This window comes from Acomys russatus, chromosome X (genome assembly GCF_903995435.1).
Source record: "Acomys russatus chromosome X, mAcoRus1.1, whole genome shotgun sequence".
Taxonomy (NCBI): Eukaryota; Metazoa; Chordata; class Mammalia; order Rodentia; family Muridae; genus Acomys; species Acomys russatus.
In genome coordinates, this window is record NC_067169.1 from 55375198 (window position 1) to 55386870 (window position 11673).

The window sequence follows — 11673 nt, forward strand, 5'->3', positions numbered from 1 at the left end:
AAGGATTCTTGGGGTGGGGGTGGAGGGACAAGTGGTGTACATCACGGGTTGGAATCAGTATAGAAATTCCTCAAAAATTAGAACTAGAAAAGGAGGCTATCTCTGAGATAGAATGTCTATCCTAGTTTCCTCCAGTCCAAGCTTGAATGAAATCAGCCTCCTCTACTAATATCTTTCTTGTGGTTTTCAGGAAAGCAACAGGAAACAGAAGCTGTGGGCTTTGGCAACAGCCTTGGTGGGCTTCAACCAGGACAAGAAGCTCAGAAGGTCAGTGACACAGGCCTTCTAGGTATCCATGAAATACTGCTTTAGAGAATGTGACTAAAGACGTTATCCATGACAACTCAACACTGTGGGTAAGACCCTGAGGGAATCCTGGCATCTGTCACCACAAGTAGCTATGCTAGGATCTCCCCATTTCTCTAGGCACAACACTCGCTTCCTGGACTACATCTCAGGAGTGGTTGTGTTGGCTTGCCTGTCTGCCTGTTCGTCTCTCTGTTTGTTTGAAGATCTCACATACCGGGGCTCAAGCCTCTGTTTGGAAGGGTGATTATTTTGCCTGGGTATACTCAGGCTTGACACTTTGCGCAACAGTCTCTTCAGATTTGGGTTTAATAATTTTTCTCCATTTTTGAGACGTTACTACCATCTGGACTCTCTTAGGTCAGTAAGCACCAGTTGCCATGAGGCAGACCATCTTCACTGTCTAAGGCATGGATAGCCATTTTCTTAGGTTTGAGGTTACTACTGTTGGGATAAAGAATCAGAGGTTTAAATTCTCAAAGAAATGTGTTTTCATTTCCAATTGAATCAATGTTTGGGAGTTCTCTATACTAATCTGTGTAAGCATGGGTTCTCTTGTTCTTTCATGAACCAAGGAGAAATCTGAATTAATATATCCATTCTTATGCGTCATTTCAGATGCTAGTTTTTAATCTGTGCTTTTGAACCTATCTCACTGCACACTAAAATTGCTGTTTAGCACTCCTCACTTAAGCAACGAAAGGGTGTTGTTTCCAGAGAAACTAGTGAAACTTGGAATCATCATATTAAGTGAATTGAGCCAGAATCGGAAAGATAAACATTACATTTCTCTCATAGGCATTATCTACATTTAACAGTACGTTTATTTATGTTTACATATGACATAAAAATCAAAGGGAGTATTCAGGGAAAAGAAGGGCCAAAGGGGGAAACAAAGCTGGGAGTGGGAGAAAAGGGATACCCCATGTTTTATCTCATGTGTAGAATCCTCTTATATATGCATATAGATTATATATGTATATATGCATACAGAAGATATGAAAGCAGACAGATGACTTGGAAGAGAGGAAGGAGATCAAAAGGAGAGGCAGGAAGAATGTGGAACAAGGAAAGTTATTGGGAAGCTGAATAGGAACAAAGTATAAAGATATGCATTATGAAATGTCACATGGAAACTCATTTCTTTGCATACTAACTAAGAATTAATGATCAAAAAGATTAAAATCATACCACTAACATATGATTCAACATTACCACTCTAAGGTATATACCTGAAAAAAAAAATCTATGTTTGTATACCATACAGATATTTATGCAATCATGTTTACTGCAGCATTTTTCTTAACAGCCAAAATATGGAATTAGCCTATGAATATAAAAAAATATAAAGAAAATGTGACTCATATACTCTCAGATACACACACAAAATAAAGTTTTGTTTAAACATAAAATAAATGAAATTTTGTAACTGTCAAGAAAATTTTTGCAAGTGAAGATCATCATGTTAGGCAAAATAAACCAGACTCAAAAAAATTAATACATGTTTTCTTTCCTATGACAACTCTAGAATTTAAAACAAGATATTTACATATGAGTAGAAAAATTCTACATGAACATAGAAGTACATGGGGAGGAAAAGGGGGCTCTAAAGGGATCAGAAGGCAAGGAAAAAGAGGGTCATGGGAGGGGAGGCAATATCACACATACACACACACACACACGGAGGGGGGACGGGGGGGGTGGTGAGGGATGGGTCAGAAGACTTTTAAATCAGAACATGGCTGTTCTGGCAAGAGATCACATCCTTCTAAGTCTGTGTGATCCAGCTTTAATATAGACAAACCTTTAATCCCAGAACCCAGAAGACAGAGGCATGCAGATATCTCAGTTCAAGGCCAGCCTGGTATAGAGCAAGTTTCTGGTAAAGAAAAGTTTAGGTCCAGGTGTGGTGGTACACACCTTTAATCCCAGCACTCAGGAGACAGAGGCATGCAGATCTCTGAGTTTTAGACAGTGCTGTTCAGGTAGTTTGGTTGAGTCTGTTAGTTGAGAGGCAGTGCAGTGGAGTTGAGTTTGTGGCAGTTCAGTTCATGGAATTCAGAGGCAGTTTTTACCAGGAGAGTTTTACAGAGAGAGAGAGGCTGAAGAGAGAACAAGTTAGACACAGGTGAAAACAGAAGGAGCCACAAAATAAAAAGGAGCCAGAAGATTAGAAAAGATTGCTAGAGTTAGGTTGAGGCCAAGAAGAGCAATTCAGTGAGAAACTTAGAGAAGCCAGATAGGCCAGCTAGGAGAGGAGTTTGAGCTGGTAAAAAAAAAAAAATACTTACACACACACACACACACACACACACACACACAGACACACACACACACACACACACACACATGATATATATGGCATAAAACAGAAGAGAGACTTTTCAGGGTAAGGAAGGGAACAAGCAAGAGGGAGAATAACACAGGATAATATCGGTGATTACACACATGGTACAATTATAAGCATATATGAAGATTTGATAATGGAACTCATTTCGTGTGCTAAGTAAGACTTTTTTGTTTTGTTTTCTTATTAAAATTTATTATTCAGATTATGTCCGGATTGTTATCCCCTCACTTGTATCTTTCCATTCCCCCCTTACTCTTTCACCCTCTAAGCAAGACTTTTAAAGAAGGAGCTCCACAAGGAGACCAATGGGGCCAACAAATCTGGGTGTGGGGATGGGGGAGTGTTACAGAGACTGATGCACCAACCAAGGACCATGCATGGGGAGGACCTAGACCCTCTGCTCAGATGTAGTAAATAGGCAGCACAGTCTCCTTGTGGGTCCCACAATATGGGGAGTAGGGACTATTTCTGACATGGACTCTGGCCTCCACACTTTTCCCTGATTGGGAGGCCATGCCAGCTCACAGAGGAAGAGCATGCAGGCAGTCCTGATGAGACTTGATACCCTGGGGTCAAATGATAGGGGAGGAGGGTTTCCCCTTTCTGTGGACTAGGGGAGAGGGTAAAGGGGGATGAAGGAAGGAGGGTGGGACCAAGAGGAGATGAGGAAGGGGGCTACAATTGGAATGTAAAGTGAATAAATTAAAAATAAAATAAATTTTAAAAAAAAGAAAATGAAGGCTTTTTTAAAAAGCAAAATGGGAAACAACTTGAATAGTTATTTTTTGGTTTTTGTCTTGTCTCATCTTTGGTTTTTTTGAGGCAGGGTTTCTCTGTGTGATAGCCTTGGCTGCCCTGGAGTATCCCTGTAGACCAGGCTGGCCTTGAACACACAGTGATTCACCTGCCTCTGCCTCTCCAGTGCTGGGATTAAAGGCATTTGCCACCACACCCATTATTTTTGTTTTGTCATATTTAATTTATTTTTTGAGATTATAATTACATCATTTCCCTCTTCCCTTTCCTTCCTACAAATTCTCCCATGTACCCTATCCCTTGCTCTCTTTCAAATTCATAGCATCATTTTCCATTAATTGCAGTTACAAGTATGTGAGTGTATTCCTAAGTACATAAATACAACCTGCTCAGTCTGTATAGATAATTGTCAAGTAAGATATAAACATGGTCAAGTACATAAAATATACTCAACATGTTTATTCATTTAAGAATTGCAAATCAAGCTACAAAAAGATGCCATATTACACTATACCAAAGTAGTCTTTTTGTTTGTTTGTTTTTGTTTTTAGAGACAGGGTCTCTCTATGTAGCCCTGGATGTCCTGGACTCGCTTTGTAGACCAGGCTGGCCTCGAACTCACAGAGATCAGTCTGCTTCTGCGTCCCTGCGTGCTGGGATTAAAGGCGTGCGCCACCATGCCTGACAATGGTAGTCATTTTTTTTTTTAACGGAGAAAGATATTGTGGTACTGTTGAAAAATCGAAACCCTTTCTCCTTTATTGTTAGTTGAACTGTAAAATGTTCAGCCACGTTGAAAGATAGCTTAGAGGTTCCTCAAAATGTTACCATACAATTCAATCATTCACATCCTTCTCTCTGGTATAAAAAGAATTATTTCCATATAAATGTTCACAGTAGCATTGTTTGGAACAGAAAAAAAGGTGAAAAATCCCAAATGTCCTTGAGCAGATGTATAGACAAACTCTGGCAAGGAAAAAGAATAGAATATTAGTAATCTATTAAAGGAATGGTTTACTGTTAGATGCTGCCATGTAGGTGGATCTTGCAAATAATGTTAATTGAATGAAGCCAGATACAAAAGGACATACACACACAGACACACACACACACACACACACACACACACACACACACACACATTATAGAATAAGTAAATAGTAAATACAGAGCTACAATATAGATGAGTGGTGACTAGGACTGGAGATGAAGGGAACAAGGAATTGCTTCTTTGTTAATATACTATTTTTAACTTTTTGAGAATTTATACATGCATACAAGGTATTTTGACCACAATCACCTCTTGTACTTCTCTTTCACTCCTCCCAGATACATCTCTACTATTCCCAATTTAATATCCTTTTCTTAAATAACCCACTGACTTTAATGTGTGCTATCTATACCACCATGGTATACTCAGTACCATATCCTTAAAGAACATTGACCCTCTTCCCTCCCCTAGAAGGAGTGCTATTTCTTAATATCTATGTGGTTTTCTTTTGGTGTAGCAATAATGATTTGGTAACTATATTGAAGTAATGGCTTCACAACATTGTAAATATAATAAATGACTGAATACTTCAAAATGGTTGTCTTTTGTCATAACATTTACCTTAGTGAAATGAATACTATTACTTTCTTTATTATTAAAAATATAAGCTTCTGGTAAGCAAGTCCTCAATAGTCCCTGCATCACAAATATGTCTGTCAGATATATTGGACAGAAGGCTAAAGATGATGCTCCAACATTATAGAGAGTTTTGTGTGAGTGCTCGGGTAGCAAACTCTGTCATCTTCTCATTTGGGAAGCTGCTAACCTGTACCCACTGTGTATTCACATAATGAATTGTATTCCTTCTCAAGTCCCTGATGGGGTTGAAGACCAGATAGCTTAGTTTTACAAGAAAGCTTAGTTGTTTAGGGGTTAAGATGTTTTTAGATCTAGATAGATGTTTTAAGTTGATAGAGATGAGATATGATAGATATTGACTTACATTCAGAATTTTAGACACACCAAGATAAGAAAGATGTTTTCTTCAAGACTACCAAATACAAATAGCCAAAACAATATGAAGGTAATATTTATATAATTCCTGATTGTTTCATAGTTATTCTTGCTGTATGTAGTTTATTTTACTTATGTGTAATAATATAAGTGTATATGTAAAAAAGAAATATAAGAAAATTTAAAAGATAGACGCTGAACAAGAAAGAAAACAAAAATAAAAACGAGTAAGAAAAAAATGTACAGCTTCCTGGTGGCCTTCAGAGGAAGGATAGCAGGCTACCAAGAAGAGACTTGATACCCTATGAGCATATACAGAGGGAGGTAATCCCCCTCAGGAACAGCCATAGGGGAGGGGAGTAAGGGGAAATTGGGAGGGAGGGAGGAATGGGAGGATACAAGGGGTGGGATAACCATTGAGATGTAATATGAATAAATTAATAAAATATGTTTTAAAAAAGAAAAAATGTAAGCTTATTTTCTTGAGGGAGGTAGAATACTTTATATTCTTATTAGTATTATAAGTTGGCATCTAACACACTCTTATACTGTGTTGTGAACTATAATTCATGCTTTTCAGCCATCACAATGTTTAAATTCACAATAGCATCTTAGGTGGTAAGCAAGTGTTTGTGGTAGGAATAAACATGTACATTAGTAAGACACATATGTAAACAACAGAGATTGAAAGAGATTAAGTGACCTGCCCTAGGTCTTCTGGCTTGTAAAATCGAAATTAGTCTAAAAAACAAGATAGCCCACCTGACATATCTACAACATAATTCCTGCACCTAAGGCCTAGAGAGGATTACAGAAGAGAAGGTGGAAAGTTTGGAAGAGCCAGGGAGCAGCAAGTTTGCTGTGAGATTGTGTCTTCTAGAAATATCAGAGAGGTGACAACCATGCTTTCTTATCAACAAGACTGCATAAATAAGAGCCAAACACGGGTGACAACAATAGAAATGCTAATAGGAAAGGGGGAAACCTCAGGGGGCCCCAACCCTAGACAAAGCAACTAAGGAATGCTGAGAGCAGGAGAAATAGTCTTCCCAGAGAAGAGCACACTGGTTGGTTATCAAACACCAAATGGGCAGCCCTATAGGCATACACACAACTACATGATATAAATGGACCAGGATGTGCTTACATATCTACAAATGTGTGTATGTGTGTGTGTTACAACAATTAAAGAAAAAATAGCCATGAATTTGAGGCACAGCCAGGGCGGGGGTGCATGGGAAGAGTTGAAGGTAGGAAAGGGAAGGAGGAAATGATGTAATTGTTTAATAATTAAAAATATTATAAGCTATAAGTACAAAATTATCACCTTCAGTTATAGCCTGATATAACTGCAAGAGATAAGGTTCCCTTTAGTAAGAAGTTGTCTCTTGCTTCTACTTCACAAGTACTGGAATGACAAGTGTGTGCCACCACAGCTGACTATTTGCACTATTGGTCTTGTCTCAGTTTAAATCTCTGCACAGTGGAGCTAATAATGGCGTCTACCTTGTATAGCTGTGAAGATTAAATGAGGTGATATGTAGACTTGTTAATATAGCTGCAGTAGTGAGGACTTTTTTTTTCTGTCATAAAGTAAGTTCTATATAAGAATTAACTATCATCATTACTAATTTTTAACAGGGTTTCTTGTTGAACACATGTAAATCAGCACTCAAGGACTTTAAAGAGAGGCTTAATAGTGTTTACAATATGGCATTGTTCCTGGGGGCAATGTACATACCATAACAATGGAGCTGAACTTTTGAGGCCTTAGTTAATCATTCAAAAAGGCCAAAGTGGTAAGAGCTGAGAACCGGAAAACTTCCCAGCCATGGTATAGTCTAGTTAATACAATACACCTTAATACCAGAGGGAGATGAAGGGGGAAAAAAAAACCACTCAAAACGTCTCTCCACGAAGGCAGCAAACAACTTGTCAAAAGCCTTTTCTGTATTTCCCATAACATCATTAAGAAAGAAGGCCAGGAAAAAAGCCAAACCTTGATGTATAGAGTTGACTAGAAGGAATTCTGATATCAGGAAAACAGGGTCACTTTATTTCGCCCAAATTTTTGTAGGGGTGTAGTTTTTTCAAATACATAAGAGAATACGGTTGTAAGTGTAGTTGGGTCCTGGGTCTGAAAAGCAGCACACCAACTGTAATATTTAAGGAGAGAAATTATGATATGAGGAAATAAATGAAGCATGGGAAGACAGGTTTGCAGGGCTGTCTGATGGAATAAGTATGAATTCTAATAGGGTGGCACTGAGTGCCCCACATTGAGTGAATAGGGGAGATGGCAGGTCACAGGTGTAAGTAAGGGTGCTGACAATGGTATTCTAGTACTACTGAGGTGATAACAGGTAGTTATGGGATCTTACCTGCAAAGATATGGGAATTCTTCAATGGCTCATGAGAAATTGAGAGGTGACCAGATATATTATGAGAATTAATTGGAGTTTATGAGAATATTAGAGAGAGAACTGGGGTCATGGAAATCTAAGTGGGGAGTAAAAACAAGGAAATGTCTTGGATTTTGTGTTGTGAAATACTGTAAAATTCTGAATTTGAAAGCATGAGCCATATGATGGGGACCAGGTTGTAAATAAGGAGAGACCTGTGTGATTCTTGGTGTGGCAGGACAAGGCAAAAGATAAGACCAGAATCCTTAAAGGGGTGGTCTAAGAAGGAAAAACAAAACAAGAAATGGCATCCCCATTGGAAAGGGCAGAAAGCATTACAAACCTCAACAAGAAAGAACTGGATTTGCCAGGCTTGAGAAAGCAGGAGGCACTCTGGGAGGAAACAATGACAAGCACCAGAGACAGATAGTGACAGGATGTGGTGGGAACAATGGGAAAACACCGCAAGAGGTAGAGTGTTTCTCAGAAAAGACAACAGGGACAAGACAGGATTAGAAAAGGATTAGGTAAAGATTGTGGGACCTCTTTGAAATGTAAAGAGAGCATTCTAGTAGAAGATTATAGTTGGTGAGACATGATCAGAATGTGGCAAAGCAGGGGTCGGGGTTGGGGGTGCTACTGTGATGTGTCAGAAACTCCTGTGGGCCTTCTGATGGGAAGGGTTGAATGCTTCATCAAGTGGAAAGGGAAGAGGCTGGAGGGCACCCCAGTGTGGTACAGTTAGGAGCCCTAATAGGAGAAGAGTGTCGTGTAGAACCCGCACACCACTAGAAGAGCTCTGAAAAATGAGGAAAACCCACAGGTAAAGAAAGGGGAGGCTTACTAGCATTGTGTGGACCGTGAGATAGAACAGAGGGAACTGTAGAGCCATAAGAAAGTGAACTTATGAAGCCTCCCCCCCTCTGTTGTGTGCGTGTGTTGCGTGCACACACTACTCCTGGATCTCAGGGAAAGGATGGAGGGCTTACCACTGTGTAAAAAGTGAGATAGAACAGAATGCTCTGCCATGAGAGGATCATAAGTGGGTGGAGATGTGAAACATGGCAGCCTGTGTGTGAGAAGTGCAGAAAGAAACTAAGGATCCCAATGTGGAGAAAAGGTAGGCTAATAGGAGGGTGCAGGAATCCCCAGTATGTAGAGAATCCCCAGTATGAAAGGAATCCTAGTACAAGGGGGAAATGGTGGGCTCTGAGTTGGATGCTTAGGTGGAGCGGGCACTTTAAGGACACAGGGAACCGTGCTTCCTCAACTGGTTGGGTGGGCTCTGAAGGGGAAGATACAGCCTAAGTGGTTATCTCGTGCGGGGGTTGGGGGGAGGTCCTAGTAGGAAGAGGCAGGAAATGATCGAAGGTAGGGCAAAGAAATAAGAAAACACTGAAGAGGGGCGGTGGCGACGTGGTGGGACCCTCGTGGGATGGCGCACGGGAGAGATTGTGAGAAGCCCAAGGTTGGAAACTGGGAGTTTTTCCAGGCGCGAAAGGAAGACCCGCAGAGTGAGGGCTGAGCGCACTGGGGACATCAGTGGGAAGGATAGGGCAGACGATTATGCTGGAGCATAATTTCCCCCACTTTATGTGCCCAGCCCCACTTACCCAGGCAGAGTTCAAAGACGTAGGCATAGTAGGACCAGAGAACGACGAGGACAATAATGAGCACTGGCACCCAGGACAGTACCCGGCGGCAGCACCGCAGCCCCCCAGACAGAGCCATCTTCCAACCCCGCCGCATCTTCGGCTCGAAGATCGACCGAGCAGGCCTGCTGGCGCCGGCCGGGAACTGCTTGGGCGGCGGCTGGGAGGCGGGAAGGCGCGCTGTGCGGCGCTCCACTGCCTAGCCTGGCGGGAATCGGCTCCGAGCCGCTGCCACCTGTGGGGCTGCGCTGCCCGGCGCGCCCCGCCTAGCACAGTAGGCGTGAGTCACGGTTTGAGGAACCTGCCTTGATAGGGCAGAAGGTGGTGGCCAGGGAATCCAGGCCTGCGGGGCTTGGCGGGACTGCGGTCCCTCCCCTTCCTACCTTTCCCCCACCCCCAACCCCTTGCTCTTCCCGTGCAGGGCTGGACCTCTGCAAAACTGTGAAGCCCAAGAAATGTGAGGCCGCCCAACTGCCCTTACTGCACTGCGTCCACCTTCTCTTCAATTCTGTTTTTTCCCTCTTCCTTTCCCTGTCTCTCCGTTTCTCTCCTGTCCCAACCCCCAGACACACAAGTACACAGGCACCATATGAAAAATGCACACAGCACAGTAGCACATCATGAATTAAAGGTCAACCATCCCCATCCTCCCACTGCCGCTTAAACAGTATGCTTAACACGTAGTGCCGCAGTCGCTGCTGGGGTAAGTCCCGTGACAGGGCAGTCTTTTCCTCCCTCTCTGTCCTCCCTGCAGAATTAGCTTAGTATATTTTCAGAATAAACACAATGGTGCAGAAACCAAGCGAGGTCTATAATGATTCTGGGCACAGGGAAAGCTATAAAGGTAGGGGTGTTTAATCCAAGCTTTATTACTAAAAGCGTTTTCAAGCAGAAGAGGCTGGATGACCTTTCAGACTAGAAACGTGTTTGAAAAGGCATAGCATAATGACAGTTCTAAAATGTTCCAAGAACAGCTGGTGTACCTTGAAGAGAGTTTGTGTGAAAAGGAGAGGGTGGAAATTAGACTGAAAATACAGGCTGGAGCCAGGTTGCAAAGGCTCTTCTGTGCCTTGTCAGAGACTGGAAACACTAGTATGTAGAGCAGATGGTGCACAGTCAGGCAAGGTTTGGGGGCCATGGAGTGATGTCACAGTGATATTTCTGTAAGTCAATAACCAGGATTTTGGAAAGGAAGATGACCTGAGGGCAGGGAAACCAAATAGGAGGCAGTTTCTTTCAACAAATATTTTTGGAGTAGTTGCTTTCTGTTAGGTCAACTTTAGAATAAATAAGGATGACAACACAGGGCACTGCACCAAGAAGCTCATGGTCTCCTTTAGGCAACAGGTTGTTAGTTTTGACACAAGTACCTACCATACTCCTATTATTGTAGGCATTTATGTATTTCATCCTCATTGTTTTAATGATTTCCAAAGGTGTAGTACACAAAGAGATTATAACTTTGCCGAGACCTGGTTTGATTTACATTCGGTGTGACTGCTGTGTGGGAGCAAGAGGGTTTATAAGCTTGGTTTGTGTTTTGAGTGTTTTGAATCCATGCAATAAGTTCCTAAAGTGACAACAGCTTTATTGTTTCTTTTCAGATTAAGATAAAGGTTGATGTTCCCAAAGTAATAAAGTAATGAAATGTAGACTGTATTCTAGTTACACAATTTAATAGCCCGATAAGTTCTTTAGCCTCGAAGTTCTGACATAAATATTTAAGATTTCCATTAATCGTGCTTTTGAGGATCTTAGCACATATATTTTGAAATCATTGTGTCTATTTTGTTTAAGTCAAGTAGCTTTGTGGAGGAAATGATTGAATGCAGAAGGGAGTCTGAGCTGAGCTGGGAACTGACTAACCTGCTAAGAAGGAAACAGATTTAAGTAGGGATTATGGGGGAAGAAATGTCAGGTAAAGGGAATTATATAATGGTGAAAATATATCAGACTTTATGGCATATTTTAGGAGATGCAAGAAACCTGTCTTGGAAGGTATCACAGTAGGCTAACCTCTTGGTTAATATTTTGGTAGCAAGAGTTTGAGCATTTTGGGTTAGAGAACTGGAGTGCTTGTTGCTGTTCAAGTATTTAGTACCTCCTACCCACCTGTAACTGTATCTCCTGGGGGCTCTGACGCTCTCTTCTGATCTGTAAACACCTGCACATGTGGCATGTATGCGCACGCACATGCACGCG

At 41.5% G+C, this 11673-nt stretch overlaps 1 protein-coding gene across 1 annotated transcript in view; it reads right to left on the reverse strand.

Moving 5' to 3' along the window:
* Zdhhc15 (zinc finger DHHC-type palmitoyltransferase 15) overlaps positions 1–9805 on the reverse strand; it is a 92466-nt gene extending 82661 nt beyond the window's left edge. Inside the window, exon 1 of the mRNA XM_051141713.1 lies at positions 9433–9805. Coding sequence (XP_050997670.1) covers positions 9433–9568 — 136 coding nt within the window. The 5' untranslated portion in view covers positions 9569–9805. The remainder of the gene's footprint in view (positions 1–9432) is intronic.
* Positions 9806–11673: the final 1868 nt, after the last annotated feature.